The following is a 23,426-nucleotide window of genomic DNA, read 5'->3' as shown; positions in this document are numbered from 1 at the left end:
CAGAATCCTGGGGTGATGTACTCACTTCGTCTTCATTTGCCTTTCATTTAAAAGCAGTTGAATTCAAAAATGAGCAAGAGCTTCAAGCCCCAGAACTGTGCACTTCAACATGGCTAAAATGGCAACTTTTATGTTAGGCATTTTTTATAATAATATTTTAAAAGCGTAGGAAAGATGAAAAACATTCTGGAGACGGGTGTTGTGATGCTTGCACAATGATGCAAATGTACTCCATACCACTGAATTCTTCCCTTAAAAGTGGTTCCAATGGCAAATTTTATATTACATATATTTTACCACAATTAAACCAAAATTCCTAAGCTGCCCTCCTGCCCGTCTTACCTTTCACCCTCTCTCCCCAGGCTATGTGGTCTTCACTGAAGCCTCTGCAGCAGCACTAAGAGGCTGGCTCTGGAAGGCTTGGCTTCTCTCTGCCACGGCCTTGCTGCCTTGCTCTGTGACCCTGGTGAGTGTCCTGCCCTCTCCGGGCCTCAATTCTGTGATACTTGTTAGAACTAGATGTACTTTAAGGGTTCTCCCAGCTCTGATGTTCCCTGAGTCTGTGTTCTAAGTCATCCAATGGACCTCCCCACACCCCAGGAATTCTGAATAAGGCTGCAGGTTTGGAGCCCCCAGAACCTGGTGTAGAGGTAAGCATTCTTAGGGGCCTGTAGGGAGAAACCAGCTGGGGATTGTCATGGAGACACATGATACTAATAAACACACCCCCTCTGAGCGCCTGTTTGGTCCTTCAGAGTTTATAATACACTCCCACTGCCATTACCTCGGTGACCCCTTCGTTCCACAAACATCCAGAGAGTCCCTCCTCTGTGTCCGGCATTGGGACATGAGGGGTCACTGGATGAGCCTAGATAGGGTAGGATGAGGGACTGAGAGGAGAGGAGCTGAGACCTGGGAGAGAGGGAGGGAGCTGGAGTGTGGAGTTTGAAGGGGCCCCAGGTAGAGATGGTGCAGCACCAGATTTCCAAAGGGCCTCGTGGGCTACCTAAGAGCTAGTACTACACCCTCAGGAACATGGAGTCACCCCAGCTGGGTGGAGAGGGGCATTGCCAGCTTCAGGCGAGACTGTCTCTCTGGGCAGAGAATGGATCCCAGGGAGGCAGGAGCTGCCAGGAAGGGGCCCTGGTGAGTCCCTGGGTCTACTTTCCTGCTGAGGAAATGGGTCCCCACAGGCCAGGGAAGGGCCCAAGTCATTATCAAGGTAAGGGGTCTGGATCTGAGTCCTCACACTTGCTAGGCCCCCAAACCAAAGCTCTTCTCACCTGATTCAGGCCCCCAAATAATAGTAGTACACACTGGCTTAGTGCTCCGTGCCAGCCAGTTCTGAGCAGGTGGGGGCCTGAATTCCCAGAACCCTCCTAGCCCACCAGCCTGCAGGGGATCTTGCTGTCAGTATTCACTTTGACAGGTAAGGAGATGAGACACCCTAGAGTAACTTGCCCAAGGCCACACAGCGGGTAAGTGGCAGGGGCTGGATTAGAACTAGGCAACAGAGGCTGGGGACAGCTGCAGCTTTAAAGCCCCTTGCCAGGTGTGGGATCGCAGTAGGGAGGGGGATGGTGTGTGAAACACTAGGAAGTCCCCAGAACAAGAGCTGGGGCTGTGGCTCAGTGGTAGAGCGCTTGCCTAGCGTGTCAGAGGAGCAGGGTTTGATCCTGGGCACCACATATGAATGAATGAAGGAAGGAAGGAAGGAATGAATAAATAAATAAATAAATAAAGGCATTGTGTCCATCTACAACTAAATTTTTTGGTTTGTTTTTGTGGTGCTAGGGATGGAGCCTTGTGCTTGTGAGGCGAGCACTCTACTAACTGAGCTATTTCCCCAGCTCTACAACTAAAACATATTAAAAAAAAAAAAAAAGTCCCCAGAATGCTGTGTGACCTCCAGCCACTCTTACTCCCTTTCTGGGCCTATGTTCACCTGACATATGAGCATAAAATCACCAGGAGCCCCTCTCTTTCCCATTGGCCTCTCATTTCTAGATCAACCAACCCTCCCCTCCCAGCACAGATATACCCAGAGACTAAGGCAGGGGAGAGGCTGGAGATGGGGGTGGGGCATGGATTGGCAACAAAGAGGACAAGGGACGGGTTAACCCTTCTTCAATAACCTAGTCAGTTGCTGGAATCCCCCTGGGGTACCACCCAGCCTGAGCTTGGATTTGGGGACATAAGTCCCACCTACTTTGCTTCCTAGAGCCTGCAGGAACCCAGCTCCCACCACACTCTCCAGGGACCTGGGACCTTATTTAGAAAGTGTCTCCATTGGAGCCTGAGTCACCAGATCCCTGGGTGGTCTGGGGAAACCACAGTCACTGCCCAGCACCCTGCTGGGGGATGGGGGGGAAGACAGAAGCTCCTGTCACTGCCTAGAACTCAGCCACAGCCAGCTCCTGGGACTCAGCATCCCCATCTGGTTGAAACTGAACTCTCAGAGCCCCAGGAAGAAAGGCAGCCACCCGGAGGCCAGTCAGGGACTTCAGGGAAGTCCTTGGTCTCACTTTCCCTGTCTACCAAATGGGGATGTCACTCCCTGTGCCTCTTGCTCCCCGATGATGAAGGATTGTGATCATTGCTTCCATTCTCAGGCATTATGGGGTGGCTGGCTGCAGCCTCTACGGGCAAGGAGCCTGCCACTGGCGGGTGACATGCTCTGGGAGCCAGGATGGGTTCAGGGCTAGAACCTGTTCCTACCTGCAAGTCTGCCTTTAAGTCCCTTGAAAATGACCTTTTTTTTTTTTGGTACTGGGGATTGAACCCAGGGGTGTTTACCACTGAGCCACATCCCCAGCCCTTTTTATATTTTATTTTGAGACAAGTTCTCACCCAGTTGCTTAAGGCCTTGCTAAATTGCTGAGGCTGGCTTTGAACTCTCGATCCTCCTGCCTTAGCCTTCTGAGCCGCTGGGATCACAGGTGTATGCCACCATGCCCAGTTTGAAAAGGATCTTTAAGAAAGTCCAGCTCTGATCACTTCTTTGGTCCATTTAGAAACCAGCCCATTTTCCCCACAGCCTCCTCGATATCAGCCCAGTTCCTCATGGTGTTGTGTGAGGGTTCCCAGCCTCCCTCCCCAGCCCTTGCAGTGTGAGTGACAGCTACTGCTGAGCAAGGTGCTGCACAGGGTGCCTAATTCTCCCAATCTGCGCCAAGATGGGAACAATTTTTTTCCCATCTTACAGATGATGGCATGGAAGAACACTGAGAAGTTCAGAAGTCACTGACTCTAAGTGGCAAGGGTAGGATCTGAATTCACGTACCCTCTCTCCAGAGTGTCTGAAAACTCCTCTTCTGCTTCCTGGTCTCTGACACCCCTGACTGTGAGTTTAGGAGCCTCCCATCTTGACCCTACACCAGGAATGGAGCCTCTAAAAGATGCCAATGAGACAGTCATCTCTAGGACAGGGCCTTAGTGGGGGGTACCCTGGAGTAACCACCTGTGGTCAGTTTAGAGGCATGGGGACAGGATTCATAAAGGCAGGGACAGGATGCACAAAGGCAGGGATAGTCTATTGGCAATAACTTTGGGAAGCAAAGTTAAATGATGTCTATATGGGAGGATGTGGTGACCCAATCCCTGCCTCATGCCACCCACAGCCTGTGTAGGAGGCTTCCCTGTGTTGAAATGGGGATGGTTTGTGTGATAGTGACTACAGCAGAAGCTTTGGTGTGCTCCTCTGAAATTCGAATATAGAAGACAGAGGCTCCACTCTTGGTGTCTCCTTTGATCACTTGCTCTGGTGAAGCTTTGTCATGGGAGGTTTGACAGAAAAGCCAGCATGGAGAGGACCTGAGACCCCTTGCCAACTGCCACGTGACTGGGCTTGGAATAGGACCCCAGACCCAGTCAAATCTTAGATATCTACATTCCTGGCATGACCGCAAGCTCACTGAGCCAGGACCACTTGGCTAAACTGCTCCTAATTCCTGACCTGCAGAAACTGTGGGAGTTAATGTTAGTTGTGTTAATCTACTGAATTGGGGGATGATTTATTATATAGCAAAGAGATAATACACAGGACTTCCCAGAGCACTTCACGTTAATATAAACCTTCAAGAAAGAAGGCATACAATGGAATGTTTCCTGTAGCTATTTGGCCAAGGGTACTCTGGAGCTGGGCCTGGTGGCTCATGCCTGCAATCCCAGGGGTTTGGGAAACTGAGGCAGGAGGATCACAAGTTCAAAACTAGCTTCAGCAATTTAGTGAGGTTCTAAACAGCTCAGTGAGACTCTGTCTCAAAGGAAAAAAATAAAAAATGGGCTGGGGACGTGGCTCAGTGGTTAAGTACCCCCAGGGTTCAATCTCTGGTATCCAAAAAAGAAAAAAGAATGTTCTGGAGAAAAAAATACTGATATAATGAGATGGCTCTGGTCCTACAATTAGATGGAAATTGCAGGCTTCATTTGACTCATAAGCTAGTCACTCATCCTACCAGAACCTCAATATTCCCCTTCTATGAAGTTGAATGAAACACACCATCCACCACATAAATCATTAACACAGCTGAGCTGGGGATGGACAGATTCTGAGCTCATCTGTGGTGGTGGTGGTGGTGGTGGTGATAGGATAGCCTCTGAGACCCCAAGAGGAGCCTTGCCATGGGGTTCCAAAGTGGTTATACAAGGTGGTAAATGTGTCTTGGTCTTATTTCCTCTGGCTATTTCCCCAGAGTGGTGAAAAATAGTGTCTTCTGGTTCCTGCCCAGCTCTGAGATGGGAAGCACGGACCTGAGCCTCCCCCATCGGACTCAGAGTTCCTTCAGGCCAAGGCAGGAGCCCCCTCCGTCACACAGGGTAGCCAGCACTATACTGTCTTTCCCTGCCTGGGTCCCTATCCAGGGGATCTACCACAGCCAAGGGCAGGAAGGAACAGACCCTTCTCTGGTTCACTTAAGAGTATTATCCTTCCTCCCTTTTCAATTTATTCCCTCTACTTTTAATCCAGTAAATTCTGAAGTCGTTTCAGAGTGCCTGATGGGTCAGAAGCCACTCAGAACCCCTGAGTGTCCCTCTTTGTAAAAACAAGACAGTTTAAAATTGAAAAAAAAAAAAAAAACTAGAACGTGAATACTTTATTATCATCGAGTGACTGCTATGAGCTTTTTGTCTGGGCATTAATATTTCAAAAGCCATACACCAAACCCAGGCTTTTCCACCTAGTTCTGCTGTATCATTTTTCTTAAACAACACAAAAACAAAATAAAGAAGAGGAAGGAGGAAAAGAAAGAAAATATATCTGTATTGAAAGAATTATAAGCCAAAGTGCGTCTTTCTTGTTTTGTCCATATACACACATTGCACCATACATAAATAATTACATTGTAAAAATGACTCCATAATTACAAGTATAATATATATTTCCATATAATATATAAAACTTTATATTAAATCTAGGTAGATGATATTTGGGGGGGTTCGTCCGTGGGGCCGCGTCTCTGGGCGCCGGCCCCTCCCGAGGTGAGTGATGGCGGCGCCCGGCCTCCTGCGCGCCCCTGGCGGGGCCGCCGCTATCTGTGGTTGTTGAGCAGGATCTCCAGCCAGCAGGGACAGGAGGTGATGAACTGCCGGGAGTAGCAGGGCCCCCAGCCCTTGGCGAAGCTGATGCGCACGCTGTTGGGGTCGTAGGGGCCGTCGGCGGCGTCGGGCTCAGCCGCGTGCTGCAGCAGCCCCGAGCGCTCGAAGTCGAACACCTTGATGGAGTAGCCGGGCGGCACCTTGCGCACCACCAGGGCGCGTGCGCCGGGCGCGTCCAGCGTCGGGGAGTTGACGAAGATGGGGTGCTCGCCGCGGTTGTAGGCCCACACGCCATCGGGCTCCTTGCTGAGCAGGATCCCGAAGCCGATCTTGCTGCGCGTGCGCCGCACCGACTCGCTGCGCTGCTCCAGGTTGAGCTGGCCCAGGCAGAAGCCGCTGCCCTGAGGTAGGTCGTAGAAGATGCTGACGGCCTGGTCGTACACCGCGTAGAGGCGGCCCACACGCGTCCGGTGCTCCCAGTACGCCACGCTGCACCAGTGGCTCGGCTTGGTGGCGTCCGGAGACATGCTGGCGTCTGCTGGACAAGCACAGGGTATGGGGGGTTACTGGGGGGTGTGGTAACCAGGGGGTTACCAGGGGTGTGTCTGGACAGTAGGGGGCTAGGTAAAGTTTCAGGGGTTCAGCAGTTGTGTGAGCGCCTACTGTGTGCCATGGCGCGGGACATTTGGGACACAGTGAGGGGACGTCTTCTCCCCCTCCCCCCTCCCCTCTGTCACACATACATAACCTCAGGCAAAGGAGAAAACAGGCTGCGAACCTACAGGGTGCAGCACAACCCAAATCACATCCCTCTCCGGCCCACAAGCATTTGACACACCACCAGGACAGACAGACAAACATCTGCACATACTCAAAGGAGCACCCTCCACCTGCCAGGTGTGTGCACCATGCCTCTTACTCTGGACTCTGTGAGGACACCTGGTCTGCAGAAAATGGCACCCACAGCCTGCCCAAGGGTCTCACAACTAGTGAGGCTTGGCCAGGATTTGAACCCCTTCATCCAGGCCGCCATGGGAATAGAGTAGGGGTAAACTCTTGGGGGTGGAGATCACCTGAAGGGACTTCAGCATAGAAGGCAGGGTGGAGAACCTTTTCAGCCTGCAGCGTGGAATGCTGTGCTGGCCTTGTTATAATAATAAGGGTGCCTGGAAGTCCTAGCACATGGGGACTGAGGCAGGAGGATCACCTGAATCCAGGAGTTCCAGACCAGCCTGGGCAACATAGTGAGATATCATTTCCAAAAACTAGGAAGAGTGACGAGGTTGCAGTGACATTCCCAGCCTTGATCTCAGCCTCCCAGTTCCTCCACTGCCTACTCCACCTGAGCTGATTTTCTTGGCAAGAGACGGAGGTTTTCACCAGAACTACAGCAGACGTGGAGGGTCCCTAAGTGCTAAAGAAAGCTACTCCTCAAGGGCTCAAGAGCTTTTCAGCTCTGAGGTGTGTGCTGCTCCTCTCTGGGCCTCAATTTCCCCACTGCATGGCAAAGGGGTGGCCTGGACACTCCTGAAACCCTGTCCCACTTCAACTTGGGGCATCTTTGTACGTGTGAAAACCAGACACAGGCCTGTCCTGTCCTGCAGGGACGCCCAGGCCTACTACTACCACCTGTGGCCAGCCCCTCAGATTCTGAAGCCTCTGTCATCTGGTCTTTCCCTTGAGCTCATGGCCCATGACTATCCAGCAAAGTGACAGGACCTGCCATGCCTGCTCCCTGGCTGGGGGCCCTTGTATGGAAGAAGACATTCAGCTGGAAACCTGGCAAGAACAAAGCAGGGCACTTTATGGCTCAGCTTCTCAAAGGGAAACTGATCAAAGTTCAACCAAACCTGAGGGAGACACTTCTGTTTTTGTTCTTATAGTACTAGGGATTAAACTCAGGGCCTTGTGCATGCTAGGCAAGCACTCTCCTCATCCCTTTTTATTTTATTGAGACAGGGCCTTGTTAAATTGCAGAGGCTGGCCTTAAACTTGTGATCCTCCTGCCTCAGCCTCCTAGTAGCAGGGATTACACTTCTGATAACTTCCCTTGGGAGCCTGAATGAGGCCAGCTCTGTTTCCTTCATCCCTGCACTGCCTCAAATCCCCAGAGGAGCAGGGTGACAGGGTCCCCTGATATCCTCACATACCAGGAGGCCCACATGGCCACCTAGCAGGAAACTGTCTGCCTGAGGGGCTTCCTGTAGGCTGGCTGCTCTGCTGGGGCCTTGGGCTTGGTGCAGACCCCAGGAATGTCCATCTGCCACACACACCCTGCTGCCCTCTGCTTGGCACCAAGGTGCCAGCCACAGGTCCCCAGGTGTGCTGGGGAATCCAAGTCCCCATGCTGGCCCAAAATTTGTATCATTTTGCCTCAGAGTCTCCATGGAGGCCCCTCATGGTTTCAGCTGATGGTGAGGAAGGGAAAGGAAAGGTCCTTCTCCTTGCCCTCAACTGACCCACCCCTTAGCTAGGGGGCACAGAGACAGCTCAAGCCTTGATAGATGACCAGGCTGTGGACACTAGGCCAGCTTCAGCAGGTGAGCAGCCAGGAACAGCCAGATCCTGAGCTCTAATGCCCAAGCCATTGCCCTCTCTGGCACAAGGGCCAAGAAAGCAGTAGCAGGTCAGCCTGGCCCTGAACCCCAGCGCTGCTCACCAACCCGCAGGAGTCCTGTGAGTGTGCCAGACTCAGCAAGGCGGGGCAGCAAAGAAGAGGTGCCCTGAGCATGCTGGGAGACAGGACCAGCAACCGGCATCACCCAGCACCTTCTGTGAGCTGTGGCCTTCTTTAGGATAGCTCCACTTGCAAGGGAGGAGGTGGGCCGGGAAACACAGGAGGAAACGCTGGAGCCAGCCTTGGAGGGGAGCCCTTGTCCAGGCGCCAGGCAGGTTTTGTGCATGGAGCCTGTGCACGGAGCAAGTCCCTCCTCTTCTGTAAGCCTCAGTTTCCCCACCAGTGACCACGACTGCTCTCACGGTCTGGGTCCTGGAGGTGTGTACCACCCCTACCTCCCCAGGACTCCGCCACCGTCTCATGGAGTGAGGCCTGACTACTTCCTTCTACCTTTCCTTCTCAGGAAGGCTCTGCAAGGGCCACCCACCATAACGCACCAGTTCTGCCCAGACAGTTCAGAGTCCGACAGCAGCCTGTGAAGGGGTGTCACAGGCCTGGGAGGGTGGGCACTTTGTCTTCTCAGTTCCCAAAAAGCTTTTCAATTCAAGGCCCCCTCCTCTCAGTTCCCCTCACCCCAGTCAGCCAAACACCCCTCTGGGTCTCCCACCCCTCACAGGAATAACTAGGCCACCCGAGGGTCCAGCCTGACCAGCTTTCTGGCTCCCGGGTACCTGGGGCCTGGGTTGAGCAGACTGGTGGCACCTTATTGGACTGGGCTCCTGGCCAAGGCTCCCAAATTCTTGGAGGCAGACTGTCACCTCTGGTAAGACTGCTGTGACCTCTCCCTCCTGGGCATCTAAACTTCAGCCCCTCCCCAGGCCTGAGAGGTGACCATGCTGCTGGTCAGCGACCCCCACACTCTCCAAGTAGGAAAGGCGGGGTCTCCGTCTTCTCTGTCTGCCTCGGGGCTGCATCTGTCCGGAAGGGTGCTCTGGGAACCCGCTGACACAGATGGAGGGGTGACACAAAGTACACTCTGCACACTGTCCCCACCCCACAGGAAGCCCGGGGCAGTGGAAGGTGTTAGGCAAGGACTTGGGTCTCTGTCGGATACTGAGAAGGAGCCCTTCTCCGGGTGCCAGGCAAAGCCTTTGGGGTGGGCTCTACCCTACAGCCTGTGCACGGAGCAAGTCCCTCCTCTTCTCTAAGCCTCAGTTTCCCCACCGGTGACCATGACTGCTCTCATGGTCTAGGTCCTGGAATGCTGGGAGCCATTAGCCAAGTAGGTATGACAATTTCCTTGCCAGCGTACCCCATGTTGCTGACATGTTGCAGCGACATTGAATGTAGGTGACCTTGCTCAAGGACCAAGGCAGATTAGGGTGTTCCCGGTTTTAAGATAAATCGTGTTTAGGGCGTTCCCAGTTTAGGTTCCAGGTTTAAGGTTTAAGATTATTCCTCCTGGGAATAGGGCGTATCCTGCTGCCTGAGTTCCCCTTGAGTTCTCACGTGATTCAGACAGTATATTTTGGGAGACAGAAGCCCAGTGGAGGTGGATTTGGGCAGAGAAGGTGGATTTGGGCAGAGAACGTGGACTTCCCCAGAACGTGATTGTAGACGGCTGGTGTGAGTTCGGGAATAAAGAGTTGCTGTTTGAATCTACAAGCTGTGTGGTGGCTCGTGATTGTGTGCCCAGCCAGACTGCGGCATTTGTGCCCAGCCAGACTGTGGCATTTGGCGGCCCATGTGGGGAACTTCTGAAGCTTAGAGGTAAGTGAAATTGCTCGCCCCTGAAGAAGAGCGAAAGAATGGGTGACCATTTCAAAAAACAATATGTTCTCGTTTTGATTTATTTTGTTTTTATTTCAAGTTGCCTGTTCCTAGAACTTTCTCAGGCAAACTGGGAAAAATGGTTGACTCAAGGTTTGAAGTTGTTCGCCTCCAAGCAAGAGAAATTGTTAGAGGAAGAAGGCACCACAGTGAGACCAAGAACAATTAGGGCATATGTTGATACAATACAAAAATGTAGCCCATGGCTTTTTAAAGATGAGTTATTAAGTATATTAATGGGACCATCATGGTATCCTGTAGAAGGATTTTTCTTCAACAAGAAAGAGATGGCTAGTTCTGTTTACTACATTTGTCTAAGATCTTGGTTTTTACAGACATCTGATTAATTTACAAAGCTAAAGTGTTAAAATATCAACCACTAAATATGAAATCAAATACTCTTTACTTAAGTTCCATAAGGTAATATATTTAAACATTATGTGTGTTTTCATAAATTGGTAAATGGAAAAATGTTTAATATTGCTTTGTGTCTGTGTCTTTGCTGAAATAAGGTTACTAAGTGTTAAGATTCTATCGTGTAATTTATATACAAAGAGTAGAAAAATTTTCAGTTGGGTTTCAATTATAGTATTATAGTATCATAAAAAACATGAAAGTCTTTCATCTTATTAAAGTGGAGTAATTTGTCTAAATCAGAAATTTTATAAGAGTTGTTTCAAAATGTGAATTTATAAAAAGGGTTAACGGTTAAAAAAGAGATAGAAAAAGATTCAAGATGTGAAAATATATTTTAATATAAAAGGTTAAAGGAAAAAGAAATGTTTCTAGATGAGATAATCTCTGTGTGGTAAAGTAAAAAGTTGTAAAATGCCATTTAAAAAGATTTTGAGGAAACTAGACTTACTTTAAAAGCTTGAGAAATGAAGAAAGAAGAAAAAGGTATTTGTACATGGCAGATTGAGACAAAGCTTCTCAATGGAGTTAAAAAAAAAAAAGCCTTTGGTTGAAGGGCAGCCATGTAAACTAACATTAAAGCGATTTAAACAGAATCTAAGCCTTGTTTAAAAGAGTGAAGCTGTAGGTGGTGAAAAAGTACATTTAAAAGTACAGTATAGATGATAATTGGAAGGCTTTAAAAGGTTAAATTGAAGGTGGTTAAAATGCCTTCATGACAGAGGAAAGATTGGGTCATTTGAAGCCTAGTTAATCGTAAAGGCATTACTTAATAAAAATGGGAAGATAATAGGATAAAAGATATTTAGATGAAGAAGATTAAAAATTTAAAGTGAAAAACTTTAAAGACAGAAGTATAGAAAGTTAAAAAGAAAAAAGATAAAGAAGATGTAGAAAGATAAAAAAGATGTAGGGAGACAATAATTTTAAACCCACAAAATAGAAAACAACAACAACAAAAAAAAACTAGGAGGAAAATAAGCAACTAAGGGTAAAAATACAAACCTTAGGAAAAAAAAAAAAAAAAAACTAGAAGATAGAAATAAGATAGAAAATGGTTGAAAATGTCAAGTAAGGTATTACACAGATAGAAAATGCAAAAAGCTAAGACAACTATTAGATACAGACATACTTATTAAAGCAAAAAGAGGGAATTGGAAAGGGGTATATATCCCCCATAGATAAACTTAAAATAACCCTTTTTACTCTAAACTTTTAAAATTTGGATTCATCAGGACTTAGTGCTGCGGAAAGACATGTGTATCCAAAAAATGTACATAAGCCTAAGGTACTTTGGAAAGATATTCTAACAGGACAATGGAAAGGTCCTGACCCAGTGATTGTCTGGAGTCGGGGTTTTGTTTGTGTTTTTCCACAGGGAGAACAGCAGCCGATTTGGATTCCAGAGAGGTTAACTAAAACAATTTCTACAGATCGAAAAGAAGATGATTTGACTCAAATCCATAACAGCTGATATCCAGAGCTCCAGCTTGGCCATTCTTACATCTGCGACAGTGATTAACTAGTGATGCAATTTTTATTTCCTTGCCAGCCCACCCCATGTTAATTGTGGTAGTGCTGACATATCTTTGCTGATGGTGTCACCAGTGATGCAATTTTTTCCCAAGGAGCCGTCAATTGGCTTGGTGTCGTGGCATTTCTGTATCCTCCTCCCTTCTGCTAGTGATGGTCTAAAATTTGGGGGCCAATGGCTTATGCTGGACCGGTAGTCAGTGACGGGTATGATCCAATTGCAGTGGTATCAACCTAAGACAGGAGGCTGACGCCTAAAGGTCAGTTTTCCGATGACGGGTAAGAACCATATGTTGAATTGGACAACCTACCAGGCACGGTCCATAAGCCACATTAACCTCACTCCCCCACTGGCACCAAGGCCAAATTTGGGGGCCAACAGAGGTGAGGCAAAGAACCTCACCCCCCCACTGGTGCATAGACCTATCCACAAGTATGGCTGTATGCTGGACCGGTAGTCAGTGACGGGTATGATTCAATTGCAGTGGTATCAACCTAAGACAGGAGGCTGACGCCTAAAGGTCAGTTTTCCGATGACGGGTAAGAACCATATGTTGAATTGGACAACCTACCAGGCACGGTCCTTAAGCCACATTGCTTGTTGTTTAATTAATCAGAAGGGGGGAGATGCTGGGAGCCATTAGCCAAGTAGGTATGACAATTTCCTTGCCAGCGTACCCCATGTTGCTGACATGTTGCAGCGACATTGAATGTAGGTGACCTTGCTCAAGGACCAAGGCAGATTAGGGTGTTCCCGGTTTTAAGATAAATCGTGTTTAGGGCGTTCCCAGTTTAGGTTCCAGGTTTAAGGTTTAAGATTATTCCTCCTGGGAATAGGGCGTATCCTGCTGCCTGAGTTCCCCTTGAGTTCTCACGTGATTCAGACAGTATATTTTGGGAGACAGAAGCCCAGTGGAGGTGGATTTGGGCAGAGAAGGTGGATTTGGGCAGAGAACGTGGACTTCCCCAGAACGTGATTGTAGACGGCTGGTGTGAGTTCGGGAATAAAGAGTTGCTGTTTGAATCTACAAGCTGTGTGGTGGCTCGTGATTGTGTGCCCAGCCAGACTGCGGCACTGGAAGGTGTGTACCACTGCAGAGCTTGAGGGTCCCTGACATGGTCTCATCTAGGGGGTCCTAACACTTAGGGCCCCCACAAACGAATCCTACTTTATTTATTTTTTAGTTGTAGTTGGACACAATACCTTTATTTTATTTATTTTTATGTGGTGCTGAGGATCGAACCCAGGGCCTCACATGAGCTAGGCGAGCGCTCTACCGCTCAGCCCCAGCCCCAGCCCTTGAATCCCTATTTTAACAGGGAGTTTGAAATGACAGGGTTATCACTGCTTCATTTTGTCCTGTGTGGACTTATTTTCTACCTCATTTTAATTTTCTTTGTCATGAACCAAGGAAAACTGAGTTTTGAGGCTGGTCTGTGGGAAACGCTAATGGAGTCCAGTGACCTCGTGCCCCGAGAGGGTATAGAGTGGCTTGCCTGATGACACATGGCAAGGGGGGGCAGGGACCAGAACTTTGGATTCTAGAGTTCTCCTCTAACCCTGCTCACATGAGCCAAAAGGTTTCAGACTGAGACAGACCTTAGGCTGTCACCACCGGCCAGCTGTGCAGCCCGGACAAGTGAGCCGACAACCGCCCGGCCGTGTTGCACGTGAGAGGCAGGGACTCCTGTGTCCCCTGTCCCCAGCACCTCCCCCACAGATCCACCAAGTCTTTTGCCTATAGTCTGTCTGGGCTGCTACTCAGGACACAAGGGGACAGCCTCTTGCAGAAGGATCCTTTTCTCTGTGGCTCTGAGGCGATGGTCCCGCCATCTCCCACAGCCATCAGCCTAATTAGGAACCAGCTCTCTAATTGCAAATAAATACCAGGGAGTCAGACCCGAGTGAACAACATCAAAGATGACCGAGCTCTGACCGAAACTCCGGCTCGCTACCCCCTGCTCACGGCCTGGCCTAGTTCCCAGCCAGACTCCAGGTCCCGCTGGGAGAGCTTGGTGGGGAAGAGGACAGGCGCTGGGTCTGGGGAGTCAGAAGTCCTGCCTGCTGGCCCTGATCCAGCAAGTCACCTCCCTTCTCTGGCCTCAGTCTTCCCCTCTGAGCAATGAGTTCATTACTTGAACTTGCAGCCCCAAATGCCTGTGATTTAGTAAATGTTCACAGCGGCTCCAGCCATAACCCCCATCCAGGAGCCAGTCCAGATGCCCATCACCAGGAGGGTGGATAAGCAAAACGAGGCCCAGCCACCCCGCCCCCAGCACTACTGAGCGACAGAAAGGAACAAACTAGTGAAACACGCCACACTGAGGATGGCCCCAAGTGCATCCTGTGAGCGAGAGGAGCGCTAGTATCTGCTCCCACCTACATCAAATTCTTGGGTGGGCAAAGCAAGCTATGGAGATAGAACAAGGACAGTGTGGCTCAGCGGTAGAGCGCTTGCCTAGCCCTGGGTTCCAGCCCCAGCACGGGCAAGAGAAAAAAGGAGTCAGAACAGTGAAACCCCTGAGGAGTGGGATGATGGTAAGGGGCATGAGAGAACCTTCTGGGTGACGGCAGTGTTTGATACCTTGGCTGGAACAGTGGGAACTCGGGGACGAAATCATGACCTAAACACTCAGCTGTGAATTTCATTGTTCCTGGGTCTGTCCTAGAGTGGCCTCAGCAGGGCTCTGGGCAGCCAGGGGACCGTCAGTTCCCTCCCAGTGGCGCCCACATTCCTGCCACCAGAGGGTGGTGGATGCCTGTGTAGGGCAGAAGGCCCTGTCCCCAACAATAGGCCTTGTCCCCGGCACAGAATCCAGCCCCTCCAATGGCTGGCACGCCTTCCTCTTGGCCTCTCTGACCATCAAGGCTGCCCAGAGCCCACCATGTAATTTTGTGGGGGTGCCGGGGCACCAAGGGGATCGGCTGCAGCCTGAGGGAGGCCAGAGAGCTGAAGTCCCAAGAAAAGCCTTCAGCTTCTTTGAATCAGCAGTTTTCTGTCAAAACAAAGGGCAGGAGAGTTCCTGCGTGCTCCCCCGTGGGCTGGGCTGCGTGCTCGCTCCAGAAGCCTCGGCACACTGCAGCCGGCTTTCCTGTGCTTCCCCTGCCCCTCTGGCCAGACGTCCCTGGACTTGGCCATCTTCTGAATACACCAGGAATGTGCTCAGGTCAGTCTTGAAAAGCCCTAGGTGCAGAGGCATAGAGCACTCACAGGAGGCCAGGCTGTGTGCTCTTACTCTCCAGGGTCTGGCTGGCTGGCCCATGCCCACCACACTCCAAGTCTTAGCTGCTGCTTCATAACTACCTAGGCCACAGCAACCTCCCTCTCCCTCCTGGAGCCGGATGAATAGGCCTGGTCTGCCACAAATCAATGAGCCCAATACAAAGGCAGATCCCCCAGAGAGAGCTGAGAAGAGAAACTTGGGCTCTCAGACGACCAGAGAGGTTAAGTGACTTATCCAGGGTCAATCAGCAAGTTGGTAGTTGTGCCAGATAGGAACTTGGGTCTTGCTCTTCCCCTTTTCACAGGGTTGAACTGAGGGGCCTCCTGTCTTCCTGGAAAACTCCTTTCTTCTGTCCCATGTCATGCCTGTGGCTTCAAGTTCCTGTCCAACCGGCAGCTTTTCATCTGGGGCTCCCAGGCCTGGGAATAATTACGTGGCCCTGCATCTGGTTAACCTAACACCCCTTTAAAGCCTTGTTTGCCCATTAGATAAGTCGTTTTTGTTATCAAACCTAGAGGAGAAAAGGAGTTTCCACTTAGCCCTCCTTTATCGTTTTGAGTGGCAGAAATGGCTTCAGGTTTTCCAGCAAGTCTGAGAGGCGCAGCATTAATTAGAAGCTTTCTTTGCTGGTCAAGGGAGGGGACGCCAGTGGTTTGCCCACCGGGCTGCAGCAGCGGGGAGAGAGGCATGTGCACAGGGCCATGCTAATGGTCAGCAGCTTAGAGTGAGCCGCTCCGCTGAATGCTGGCCAAACGCGGCCCAGCTGACAGGAGTTTCCTCTCATTTGCTCCCACCCACCCTCCCCGCCCCCACCAAGCCCCAGCACCTCTGGCTCCTAGAGGAAGCTGGGCTTCCAAGAGGAAGTTCCTAATCGGTCATCACATCACGGGCGGTCTGGCCACCGCCGCTGCCTGCACAGGGCCCACCTCGGGGATCTTGTTTTTGCCTCCCAGGGCCAGGTATGGAACCCAGGGTGCTCTGCCCGACCGCCATCCCCAGCCCTTTTGATTTTGACACAGGGTCTCCCTAAATTGCCAGGGCTGGCCTTGAACTTTCCATCCTCCGGCCTCGGCCTATCTATTTGCTGGGATTAGAGGCGTGCGCCACCACGCCTGGCTCAGGGGACTACGCTGGTGCCACAATCCAGACAGCCCTCAGCTGCTGTGCTGGGGGGTGCTACTCCCAAGACAGGGAGTGTGATGGGACTGGGAACAGAGAGTGACAGCCAGGGGGCGGAGGAACGTGCAGTGGCTGAGGGGCAAAAACTAAAGCCCCCAGAGGTAAAGTGGCTGCCAAGGTCACAGGGGAAACGAGCAGTACATCTGTGCCCAGTGGGCGTCTCCTACACAGGCTGGATTGGGAGCATGGGTTCTGCCTGCCTGTGAGTCTCAGCTCTGCGCTTGCCAGCTGTGAAATCTTGGGCAGGTGGCTTCACCACTCTGGGCCTCAGTTTCCTAAACTGCAAAATGAGGATGCAATCAGTGGCTTCTTCACTGGGGCACTGGGATGAATTTTAAGTGCATCAAACAATGCCTGACTTAAAATAAGCACCCCATAAGTTAATAGCTATTACCACCATGCAGACTTATCTCTCTATATTATTTGCACAAATTGTATAATAGACTGGCTCAGCCTGTACAGTTCATAAGAGGATTCCCATTAGGTAATAACACCCACAAAGATAAGATGTGCCAATGGAGTTGAATATCAAGGAGAAATAACAGTAGAAATATGAATAATGTAATAATCCATCAACAGTTAACAAACCTTTACCAAAGGCCAGGCAGAGCATGAAGCACACTATTTATTTATTTATTTATTTATTTATTTATTTATATGTACCAGGTATTGAACCCTGGGGGGCATTTAACCACTAAGCCACATCTCCAGCCCCCTTTTTAAAATAGATGTTTTATTTGGAGACAGGGTCTCCCTAAGTTGCTGAGGCTGGCTTTGAACTTGCAATCTTCCTGCCTCAGCCTCCCACGCCTCTGGATTACAGGCATGAGCCATCACACCGCACTTTAAATGCACTTTGTCAACATACTGCTCATCCTATCATCAATCCGTTTCAAGATGAGGGAGCTGAGGCCCGAAGGTCAGGTAACGTGCCCAGAGTCATTGGCTAGGAAGTTGCAAAACCAGGACTTGAGCACCTGTCTGTTAGGCTTAGAGCCGGGACCTTTGCATTACTCCTGTGGCTGCTACCTGTGGGATGCAAAATCCCAGAGGCCATAAGGGTTACTTTATGGTCACGAAGCTATAATCATCCAGCCATGTCCAACTCCAGACTGTCACGTGGGGGCCGCACAAAGATGGGATATTAAGAGGGGGTCTTCTGGGCTGCGGGTGTAGTCAGTGGTACAGCACTTGTCTGGTAGGCTCAAGGCTTTGGGTTTGATCCCCAGCACCCCCAAAATAGGGGGCCCTCAGCATTGGCCGTCTTGATACCTTCCACCTTCCTGGAGGGTCCTGGGGCTTTTCAAATACCCCCAATCCCTAAATGCCCTCTGTGACCCCTCATGCAGCCCTGTGAACATATACATTTTGGGGCTTTCAAGTTTAGTTTCTCACACTCAAAAATTCCACCCCTTCAGAATACAAAAACGAGCATTTTCTAGATGTGCACCAATAAAGAACGCTGGTCTTGGGAAAGGCCACGGGCCCTGGCTGTGTCCCTGGAGGGTGGGAGGTGCCTGTTGCTGGGTGCTGTCTGTTCACTCTCCCTTCAGAACCTCACGAGTCCCCCAGGAGATGGGAGCCACCCCATTCATAGGGCAGACCCCAGGACGGGAGGCCACACAGCAGTGCAGCCAGGGACCTGCCAGCCCCTTTTTCCTGGGCCCTTCATCGCGCTTCGTCCCTCCCTCTGCTCTTCTGTGTCCCCCAGAGGTGCTGCCCAGAGCGGTCTAGGAGCCATCAAGGGTACAGTGACGGTCGCTGGCTGGGCTGTAAGTGGACTCCTTCCGAGGGAGAGACAGGAGAGGCCCTGCGGAAAGGCCTTCCTTTCAGCCTTGGCGCCTTGACCCTGGCGGGCTCTGATTGAACAAAGTGTCGGCCTGGCTGCCGAGGGTAAGGTTTCCATTCTTTTATCTCGTGCAGCATTCACACAAATCCTGAAAAGATGAACTTGTACTGCAGCCCCGACACAAAGCAAGCTCTGCCCAGGCCCCAACGCACATTCTTGTTCAGCGGCCCCTCCACGGGAGCCCGCCAGCCCTGCCACTCCAGCCAGAGGACACCTGGGGCCTGCCTTCTACCTGCAGCGCCTCATCCTGCCCTCCTGAGATGGCTCCCCTCCCACAGGACTGCTCCAGCTTCTCCAGGCCCAGGCTGTGTGGCTTTTTGGCCAGGTTCTGCAAGCCGCTGAGATCCAAAGAGCCACACAGAGGCCGGTGACTGAGGCTGGCATCTGAGTCACCTCCACCCCAGAGCCAACCGATCAAACTACTCCAGAAATTCCAAAGGAAGCCCCAGCAGCTTAGGGACCTAGGACACAGGGCAAGGAAGCCCCTCGGCCTCCCTGGGCGGGAAAGCACCCAGGTGGGAGGAGGCAGGGAGGGCAGAGGAGTGAAGAGCGAGAAATGCCTGGGAAGGAGACAGAGGGAGGCCAACAGCTCGTGAAACCAGCCCAGGCTCCCAGAGGGAACCAGTTTCTGCAACAAAAGCCTCTGAACTTTGCTCTGATTCCAAGGCCTCCTTGGTCTTATCGCAAGTCAGATGCTGGGCATGTTTGTTTGTTTTCTTACTCAGAGACCACCTGGGGTGGGAAAGCCTGGCTTTTACTGCTGCCCCTGGAAAGATTCTGAAATAACGTGATATTTGTGTGAGAAAATGAAGCGGGGGACCTCAGTCCCCAGGAAGAGGTAGTAGTTGTGAGAGGGGAGGGCCCTGCGCAGCTCTTGAGTGAACCGTGCAATTCTCTAGTACACGGGACCCCGCTGGTCTTGGGGGCTGCTCTAGGGTCAGGCTAAGCCTGGGTCCTCATCTCAGGCTTTCACGGCTGAACCTCAACAACTGGACCCAACCCTGGCTTCCCTGGTGAATCTAGGCCACGGAGAACAAAACTGGCCCTTTGGGGGTTCAGCTAGGGACAGCCTGGGTGTGGAAGGGGTTCAGGATGGCTAGTGTGTGATAGATGGCAGTGGGCTTCAAGTTCCCACCCTGCAGGTCCCCAGAGCTGGAAGATTCAGGGCCAGCTTTGTTTTATGATTAAGACGGAGACAAGACCTCCATTTTCCTTTTATTTCTCAAATGCAAATTGAGTTTTATTGGCAAATCTCCTGCCTCAGACTTCTATTTAGACCAATATAAAGCCACAAAAAGCAAAGTACCTAACAATTGCCTTCCCTCAGTCTGTCTTAGTTCTCAGGGGTCACAGCATCTTACATGGTACAGGAACACTGCAGAAAGTGACCAGGACGGGCCCCATCTTTGCCTTTCCTCTGGGGGACTGGGGACTGGCACCTAATAAAGGTGCTCTGAGCAATGGAGTGTGAATGACATCTGACATCCAAGGGCTGGGGAAATTATCTGGTCCCCCTCCCCATCCACACCCTTGAAAAAGGCACAGCAACAATACTGTTCGCGCTTTACAGATGACACCACGGATGCCCACAGGCTGGGACAATAAGGCAGTGGGGAGAAGCACTGTCCCTATTGCTACCTCTCATGAGGCGACCCTGCTTGTGGATTGTCCCATGAACTCACTATACAGGCACAGGCTTGTTTCAGTGGCAAAACAACAACAAAAAAAAAAAAACCCAAATTGCCTAAAGCCTGGCGGTGCCTGTCATCTTGTCTGGGTGGAGGTGGGTTTCATTTCTCTGGCTTTCGATGTCTATGAGGGTGAAGGAAGACAAAGTACAGCTTTGAGTGAAAGAGCCAAGGAATGGGGCAGCAGAGCTGGTTTTCGTATTTGCAAAAGCTCTAAAAAATAAGTCTCACCTAAGCCCAGGCTGCTCTTTACCAACCAGACCTCCTTTGGTGTGAGCTTTGCAAGTCAAATGCACCTGCCTTGATTTACACTAAAGATGAAGTTGGGAATAAATACTTCAATATTAAAGTACCAGACGTGGGGCATTCAATTGTAAAATAATTCTTGCATGAAATTCTTTTCTTTAAAATATCCCTTTATAGCACAAAGATACACAATCCACGCCTCTTGGGTGAACGCAGATGCCTACATGCTGGATTTTCTTAAAGCGAGGGTTGCTTGAATCGTTCTTATATGTTTCTGGAACAAACAGGAGTGCTTCATAATAAGCAAAAAGCTAATATTGACTGGAGAGATCATTAATCCACAATTAAATACTAGTATTTGCTGGAGAAACTACAGTAACATGAGATTTAAATGTTCTCTGCAAAAATGTTGCAAAATGACTACCGTCTTGGCAGCTCCTGGCCCTGCCACAGTGATCTGTCTGCTGCTCGTGGCTGTGCTACTGTGCAGGTGAGTCGAAGCTGCCTGGCACCAGGCATGCCCATGCCCAAGCTCCCAAGCTGCCTGGAAAAGAACGGGTTTGTTTGATAGGGGCGCCAGGCGCAGCAGAGGGAGGGTGCTGAGCGGCTCATCCATCCCGTGGGGCCAACCCCACAGAGACCCTGTGTTTGAGCCACACCTCAAACCCAAGGCCAAGCCTGGTTCCCAAAACAAGAGGAGGACAAGCATGGTTCTCTCGGACCTCATAACCCAGGCAAGAGAGTGGTTCTATCCTGCAGATAGATGGTAATGGAAGGAGGCTCTCTCTGACCGGAGCATCTCCCCACTCTCCAAGTCCACTCAGAAATGGCCTCATTTTAGGTTATGGAATATCGGCTCCGAGAGGCTGGGGGGCTGCCCCAAGCTAATGAGGCAGTGGGTCGGATCTCCTTCCACTGCCGCCACCTTCCTTCCGACAGGCATTCTGGAGGAAGGTAAGCCATCGCCTGGGAACCGGCTTCTATTTCTCAGAGTAATTCTTCAGTCTGTGTCTCGACACACAGGGGCACCCTGAGGGACTCAAGCCAATGTGGCAATGATGGGACAGCAATGGTCCTGTCGGTCCACTGTGCTTTCTTGGGTCTACTCCCAAGCTAACAGTTAGGGTTTGGCTGAGGTGTCCCCCCAAAGCTCACAGGTGAGACGATCCAAGAAGGTTCCGAGGAGAAATGATGGGATTGTGAGAGTCTTGGCCCAATCAGTGAATTAATCCCCTGATGGGGTCATCTAAGTGTAACTGAGGTGGTGGGGTGTGGCTGGAGGAGATGGGAACTGGGGGTGTGGCTTTGGGGTATATGTATCTGGGGAGAGAATAAAGTCTCTGCTGCTTCTTCTTCTTTTTTTAAATAACTTTATTTATTTATTTTTATGGGGTGCTGAGGATCGAACCCAGGGCCTTGCGAGGCGAGAGCTCTACCACTGAGTCATAACCCCAACCCCGAATCTCTGCTTCTTGATCACCATGATGTGAGCTGCTTCCCTCAGCCACACTCTCCTGCCATGATGTTCGGCCTCACCTCGAGCCCTGAGGAATGGAGCCACCCTTCTGTGGACTAAGAACCCTGAAACCGTGGGCCCTCAAATAAACTTTTCCTCCTCTATAGTTGTTTTCGTAACAGCAGCGAAAAAGCTGACTAAAACACTCACTTTTCAGCAAAGAGGGGCATCTGCCTCATTTTCCATGATCCAGTTCATAATCCTTGATTTCTTCTTGAAAAGATAAAAAAGCCCAAGGAGACACCTAGGCTGAACCCAGACAGCAATGCCCGAGTGCCTCTGGGACTCTCTTGCCCTCCGCAGAGTTATTTGCAGCCACAGGGGCCTGTGTGACATTGGGAGGAAGGGGTACCTTTCCTGAATCACAGGGAAGCCTTACAGGGCTCTTGTGGGTCAACTCTAAGCAGCAGCAGGCACCTGGAAGGTCTGGCAGTAGCAGAGACTGATTGCAGGTGTCATTCCTTCAGCCTCATCTCCAGTCCCCACCAAGCACCTACTGTCACCATATCCCATCTCATTTAACACCAAGAACAATCCTAGGAGGCAGGTATAAACTTATAGAGGAAATGAAGGCCCCTGACCTGATAAACCAATAAACCAGAATTCAAACTCAGGGTAATGGACTCCAAAGCCACTTCTACTTCTCACTTGTTTAAAGTTCTGACAGGCAGTCAGCACAGTCCCACTCTCTGAAGTACCAGTGTGACTGGCACCTCCCTCCCCCCAACCCTTCCTCCTCCCTTCCCCATGGGCACCTATGGCCCTCAGGTCGTCAGCATCTGCATTCTTAGAGGACTGGCCCAAGTGGGCCCACTAAGGAGGATCCTGAGTAACAGCAGCATAAATCAAGGCCATTGTGAATTTCCCTTTTAGCCACAGGCAGAGTCAGACCTCTGCCTTCCCCCACTGCAGTTAACCACCACTCTTTGTTCAGTGTATCTCCCGGCTCTGCCGCCTGGCAGGGGGCCAGCTCTCAATTATTAATTAATCTGGGAGGCGCAGGTTGCATTCCTGGCCACCTCACCACTTCCTCCTCAGGCGGGAACTTGGGAACTCGCAGGCCAGGCACTTTTAGTTACATCAAGCCTCTTACGACATCCCAGCCCTGTCTGTGGCCACTGCAGCAAGAAAGGACGTTGAAAACCAGAGTTAAAAATAACAGCAGAAAACCCCAACACTCGGAGGTCACCTTTCCTAAGTCGTCCACAGCGCCAACCCAAGCTGGTGCTACCAACCTGTATGAAGTCACTATACACCTCAGTTTTCTGGTCTGTGAAATGGGGATATGCCCCCCACATCTCCCTGGCACACAAAAGCTGAGGGGACAGCTGCAGCTTGGGCTTGTTAAAGTCATCCCAGGGTCTTCAGGGCCGAGATGGAAACATGCCACCTCTATGGGTCAAGACTTTGGGAGGCCTTTGCATGGGTAAAAAACTCAAGAAACAAGGTAACCAGTTTGGTGTGTACCCGGATGACAACCAACTGGGAGAGCAGAGCACAGCTCTCCAACACCCCCACCCTACACACCCCAGCAAGCCAAACGCAGAGCCCCGGGGCTGGGCAGTATCTTTAATTCCCAAAGGTAATAAAGGTCTTTTTCCCCCTTTAAGGTACAGGATAGAATGGGCACCTCATGTCAGCGGTAATGCTGAATGATTGATGCTAGCTGGATCGATGTCAGAATCAAGCCAGGAGCCAGACATAGTAACACATGCCTGTAACCCCAGCAACCTGGGAGGCTGAGGCAGGAGGATCACAAGTTTGAGTCCAGCCTTAGCAACTGAAGAAGAT

General features: G+C 50.7%; 1 protein-coding gene across 4 annotated transcripts in view; it reads right to left on the bottom strand.

Annotated features, from left to right (window-relative positions):
• Positions 1-5,241: 5,241 nt before the first annotated feature.
• The window catches only part of Smad6 (SMAD family member 6), a 78,069-nt gene continuing 59,884 nt past the window's right edge, over positions 5,242-23,426 (bottom strand). For 2 of the 4 annotated variants that reach the window (XM_071608412.1, XM_071608414.1), the window contains one exon: positions 5,242-6,076. In XM_071608412.1, coding sequence (XP_071464513.1) covers positions 5,532-6,076 — 545 coding nt within the window. In that variant the 3' untranslated portion in view covers positions 5,242-5,531. The remainder of the gene's footprint in view (positions 6,077-23,426) is intronic. The other 2 variants (XM_071608413.1, XM_027926061.2) reach the window with 1 other exon arrangement.

Source organism: Marmota flaviventris, chromosome 2 (assembly GCF_047511675.1).
Source record: "Marmota flaviventris isolate mMarFla1 chromosome 2, mMarFla1.hap1, whole genome shotgun sequence".
NCBI classification, from domain to species: Eukaryota; Metazoa; Chordata; class Mammalia; order Rodentia; family Sciuridae; genus Marmota; species Marmota flaviventris.
The sequence above is the reverse complement of the archived record's forward strand: the minus strand, read 5'-3'. Positions and strand labels throughout refer to the sequence as shown.